At 40.2% G+C, this 6,238-nt stretch overlaps 1 protein-coding gene across 1 annotated transcript in view; it reads right to left on the bottom strand.

Moving 5' to 3' along the window:
- The window catches only part of LOC139421020 (nuclear body protein SP140-like protein), a 28,601-nt gene extending 23,895 nt beyond the window's left edge, over nt 1–4,706 (bottom strand). The window contains exon 1 of the mRNA XM_071171493.1: nt 3,978–4,706. Coding sequence (XP_071027594.1) covers nt 3,978–4,121 — 144 coding nt within the window. The 5' untranslated portion in view covers nt 4,122–4,706. The remainder of the gene's footprint in view (nt 1–3,977) is intronic.
- Nucleotides 4,707–6,238: the final 1,532 nt, after the last annotated feature.

A 6,238-nucleotide genomic window follows, 5' to 3' on the forward strand; every position in this document is an offset into this window, starting at 1 on the left:
ATTTATCGGTGGTGACAGTGTTTCCTAGCCTCAGAGCAGTGGGCAGCTGGGAGGAGGTGCTCTTATTCTCCATGGACTTTACAGTGTCCCAGAACTTTTTTGAGTTAGTACTACAGGATACAAATTTCGGTTTGAAAAAGCTTGCCTTAGCTTTTCTAACTGCCTGTGTATATTTGTTCCTAACTTCCCTGAAAAGTTGCATATCACGGGGTTATTCGATGCTAATGCAGAACGCCACAGGATGTTTTTGTGCTGGTTAAGGGCAGACAGGTCTGGAGTGAACCAACGACTATATCTATTCCCAGTTCTACATTTTTTGAGAGGGGCATGCTTATTTAAGATGTTGAGGAAGGCACTTTTAAAGAATAGCCAGGCATCATCTACTGACGGGATGAGGTCAATGTGACTATTCAGCAAGGTCTACCATCGTGTAAGAGACACTAAACAAACCTATTGACATTACATAATTGATCAGTTATTACATTAATTCAGTTTATGGGTCTATACATGGCCAACAGTTTACGGTCAAAATCACTGCTTTAAACATATTGAATAATGGCTCATGGATAATGGTAAAATCGTCAGTAAGATAATCTTGATTGTATATCCATAACTCAACGAGCAGCATGGATTCAACACTGTAATGGAAAATTAATTTATACGGTAATTTGAGGTATTATCAACAGTAAAAAAAAGAAAAATTAAACGTTTTACTGCAGCATACTATAAATGGTGCATTTTGGGAGAATTGCTGTATTTTGAATGGTACTGTAATTCCACCCCACAGAAAATCTTTTGACCAATAGTGGGTCTATGGTATTGTTGTTTCTGTACCGTTAACATATTTTGAGGCATACCTTGTAAGAGGCTATATTTATTGCACCCGTGATTGAGAATGCTGTACCAATTTAACTCATATGTGGTTATAGCGCCCCATCAATTTAAAATGTATAGAGGACAGATTGGTTGTAGTGATGGCGCCGGAGGGGAAGGCTGCCGTCTTATCGGCTCTTAACCAACCACGCTATTTTGTTTGTTTTTTCGCGTTGTGCGTAACATAATGTTGCTGCTATCGTCTCTTATGACTGAAAAGAGCTTCTGGACTTCAGAACTGCGATTTCTCACCTCAAACTGAACAAAGAGTTCTTCTTCAATGAGTCGGACGGGAGGGATATAATACAGACACCCGACCAGGCCCAGATCCCTGTTATTCGCTGGAGAAGAAAACTGAGATTTCGCGGAAAGAGATCAGGGTGCCTCGTGAGGATCAGGCAATGAGCGGCTAATCTGCCCTTGCCTTCCGTCCTGCTAGCTAACGTTCAATCGCTGGAAAATAAATGGGATGAACTGAAAGCACGTTTATCCTACCAACGTGACATAAAAAACTGTAATATCTTATGCTGAACGACGACATTAAGAACATACAGCTGGCAGGTTATACACTCTACAGGCAATACAGAGCAGCAGCCTCTGGTAAGACATGGTGTGGGGACCTATGCATTTATGTAAACAACAGCTGATGCACAATATCTAAGGAAGTCTTGAGGTTGTATGATAAGGAAGTCTTGAGTATGTCATGATAAGCTGTAGACCACACTGACCATAATTCGATCCTCCTAATTCCTTCTTACAAGCACAAATTAAACCAGGAAGCACCAGTGATTCAGTCTATAAAAAAGTGGTCAGACGAAGCAGATGCTAAACTACAGGACTGATTTGCTAGCACAGACTGGAATATGTTCCGGGATTCTTCCGACGGCCTTGAGGAGTACACCACATCAGTCACTGGCTTTATCAATAAATGCATCGAGGACGTCGTCCCCAGTGACTGTGCATACATACCCCAACCAGAAGCCATGGTTTACAGGCAACATTCACACTGAGCTAAAGGGTAGAGCTGCCGCTTTCAAGGAGCAGGACTCTAACCCGGAAGCTTATAAGAAATCCCGCTATGCCCGATGAACCATCAAACAGGCAAAGCATCAATACAGGACTAAGATCGAATTGTACTACACCGGCTCAGATGCTCGTCGGATGTGGCAGGGCCAGCAAACTACTACAGACTTCAAAGGGAAGCACAGCCGAGAGCTTCCCAGTGACACGAGCCTACCAGACGGGCTAAATAACTACTATGCTCGCTTCAAGGAAAGTAACACTGAAACATGCATGGGAGCATCAGCTGTTCCGGACGACTCTGTGATCACGTTCTCCGCAGCCAATGTGAGTAAGACATTTAAACAGGTCAACATTCACAAGTCCGCAGGGCCAGACAGATTATCAGGGCGCGTACTCAGAGCATGCGCTGACCAACTGGCAAGTGTCTTCACTGACATTTTCAACCTCTTCCTGTCTGAGTCTGTAATACCAACATGTTTCAAGCAGACCACCATAGTCCCTGTGCCCAAGAACACCAAGGTAACCTGCCTAAATGACTACCGACCCGTAGCACTCACATCTGTAGCCATGAAATGATTTTAAAGGCTGGTCATGACTCAGATCAACACCATTATCCCAGAAACCTTAGATACACTGTGAAAAGTAAACACTTTAGGGGACAGTGGGGTAAGTTGAGCCATTTTTTTTTACATTCAGCGTCACTCCGTCAAGCGAAATATAGTGTTCTTTCTAACAAAATATCTACATATATTTCAGGATGTTGTGTATCCCTGGAAATAATCAGAATTCATGATAACATTACAATTTTGAAAACATAGCTAGTCCCAAAAAAATTGTCTCTTGGCACAACTTATGAGGTAAGGTGAGCTGCGGGACAGGATAAGTTAAGCCACCTAAAGATGTCAGTACTGAATAAAATTGCCACTATCTTTTTAAAACCATGTCTATCTATATATCCCAAACACAATTCACAATCACTTTTTGTCTTTTAATAATTTTAAGCATCTTTTAACACAGGCTTAACACCTTTTTACAACACTTTTAACATAGGCCAGGCCCTGTTGATGACTCATATCCCAGCAATAATGCCTTGCATTACGCCTGGGAAGAAAACACTTCAATTTGCTCAACTTGCCATTGGCTCAATTTAACAGATGGGAAACATTTTGACTATATTAGCCCACACAGCTACAAGGATGCACTTTTATGCTAGGTTTAGGACCTAATAGTGAAGCTTATAGACTCCAACTGATGTATAGAACAATATTATAATTATCTACTTTGGTTTAGATTAAAGTATCATGATACCTATAACACAATAAATGTATTTGACCTGGTGAAAATCTGTTTTTTGGACACTTTTTTCATTTGGTTTCTTCCTTCACAGACTTCCTCAGATGATGACCTCTAAATATTTGGTCAAATCTTGCACCAATCCCTTGTAATTACAGTAAAACACTGTGAAATATAAACCCTCACCTCAATAAATGTACTTCATTCATCCAATCATTCATTCCTTTCAATGATGGTAGCATTCACTTTTTTTTTACAGTATAGATCTAGTACAGTCAATTTTACGGTATTGTGCTGTGTCATTACACAATACTTGCTGTGATACTGTATGTGCATTACAGTAGGTGTACTTTAATATTAAATACCGAATTTTAAATGCCACGAGCTGCCTATAAATTACTGTCAAATTCATGATGACACCTTTAAAGTGAATTTGTTGAAAATTAAGGCACATTGCCTATGTAACTAGACCCTCAAAACATTAAACTATTAAAACATTTCAACAATATTTGTTTTTTAAGCTGTTGAATACAGACTTCTGGTGTAAAACTAGGTCTGAACCTTGGAGATGTATCCTTGTCTTGTGACAATTTTGAGAAATCTAATGAAACTTCTCTGAATCATACTTCACCTTAATAATGCATAATATGTGACTTATGTGTTAAGTACAACCTTAATTTATTTAAAGCTTGTAAGTAGGCCTACATGTTTTTGTGACCGATGGGATTAAATTTAACCTTTGAGTGGGTGGGTATGTCTATAGAAATGTTGCGGTCTCTACTGCTCACCTTGTGCATTTTCTCCGGAATGAGGTGGTGGTCTCGGAGCTGGTTGAGAAAGGTGTGTGGTTGCTCCATGCACGACATTTCTGTTTTACTACAGCAGAAAAACTGCAGTAACTGTTTATCTGTCAGAAAATCCAACGGGTCCATTGGCGCCGATCGCAACTGCTGTTGCCCTCTTCAATTCAGTTTTCTTTATTGAAAATTGCTATATTTACCAGTTCACTGAATAATTAATGATCAGGTTCATATTGGGTTGCACATATAGATTCAGAAATGAAAGTATGATTGTAGGTTATTTACATTTCAATATAGGCCCAGGGTGGATAGATTCATTCAGACTGTAGACGCGCAAAAGCATGCGAGACGAAAACACTACATTTCAGTTTAGACGATGGACGCAATCAAAACGTTTTCATCTGCGGCCTACAATATGTTGTTGTTGTTATTTTCGAAGATAAAATACATATCCCGCCAGCACGGAAGGCCACTTCAAATGAGGTTGACCTTTGGAAAGTGAAAGTGCTCATGTGACGGTCCTGGTCGCGCTCGGCGGGACAACAAAATATCCGCCCCTTACGAGAATTGTCCCAAGTAAGCAAAAATGACGTTAAAAAGACCTCTACTATCCGTATTTTCAAGACGTTGAAGTTAGGTTCAATTTAGGTTCTGAATGAAAGGTGAAAATATGCATTTTCCAGATGTTGAAATCAGGTTAATTTTCGTTTCTGAATGAAAGTACGTAATTTATAGACCTCTATGTTTGGGCCAAATCAAAGCTCGCCCAGACCAGACAAAATCTGAACCAAACCTATGAGTGGTCCAGAGTGGACCAACAAGCAACATCTGTGGATATGGAAACCGAGGCCGGTCCAGATGGCACCAAAAAAGACATTGGACAAAGACCAAAAAAGACATCCAGAAGGCATCAGTGTCGGTCAGTGCTTACTGAGGTATAGTTTACAGTGTCGCCTGACATAGAATTTTAGGAATGCCCATCTATGTGGGAGGCCTACCATTTGTAAAACACAAAGCAAAGACTGCAGGTGCGGACAGGACCCCCAAAAAATATGTCAAAAAGACATTGGCTCGAGCTTATTGAGGTTTAGCCTACCATGTCGGCCCTCAATAGAATTTGATGAATGCCCATCGATATGGTAGACCCACCGGCATTGGCTTTATTAGTCCTATTGGCTATTTAAGTTCTGAATATCAGCTTACCAACTTTATCCTTCGTTATCCTGAGCCTATATGCAATGTGTTGACAGTTTGGGAAATGCAGAAGTATTTTCTTTTTCGCTACCATTAGCTCGTAAAAAGAATATACAGATACAAACTTGAAAGCACTGATGTATGGGATGAAACTCATACAGAAGAACATTTTCAATTCAGGGTGCTCTAGCAAATAACCCATTATTATAATTATATCAGATAATGTGATATTACCAGGATATGGCTACTTGGTGAGCACTAGCACTGCTCTCCTGGCTACACATTGTGGTGACCCATGGTGATTGAAATGCCTGGTCATGGTTATCAATCTTATTTTCAGAAAAAGGAGCAAAATGTAAGCAAAACGCATGTCCCTATCTTTTTTTCTCTCAAGATATGGCAAATTTAAACAGGTGGAATAAAAAGATTTTAGCAAATGGAGCGCAGGTCCACTGAGTTGCAAACCAAGTGGATGGGTCTAGCTCATTGCTTAGCAGCTAATGGTGATTTGTAGATCTGACGCAGTTGCTACCTCAGATTGTGAGCCCAGTGAGTGTATTGAAAGAGATATGCAGTACCTGCAGATGGCCACGGCGAAGAGCAAGAGAGCATGTTTTTTTGCAGAAAAATCACTAACCCTTAACCCTTAACCCAAGGTCTATCCCTTAAAACAGTTGCACCAACTTCAGCAATTGCCTGCATTGTGGAAGGATCTATAATCTATAATCATTAAGTTGTTTTTGTTTGACCATGCAAACGAGACCAAATACATGAATGTGATATTTGAGGCTCACACACACACACACACACACACACATACACACACACACACACATGATTTCAGTTTGTGAGTGTGTGATAATATACTGAACATAATATAAATGCAACATGTAAAGTGTTGGTTCCATGTTTCATGAGCTGAATTAAAAGATCCCAGAAATGTTCCATATGCACAAAAAGCTTATTTCTCTCAAATTGTGTGCACAACTTTCTTTGCATCCCTGTTAGTGAGCATTTATCCTTTGCCAAGACAATCCATCCACCTGACAGGTGTG

Source organism: Oncorhynchus clarkii, chromosome 12, assembly GCF_045791955.1.
Source record: "Oncorhynchus clarkii lewisi isolate Uvic-CL-2024 chromosome 12, UVic_Ocla_1.0, whole genome shotgun sequence".
Lineage (NCBI taxonomy): Eukaryota > Metazoa > Chordata > Actinopteri > Salmoniformes > Salmonidae > Oncorhynchus > Oncorhynchus clarkii.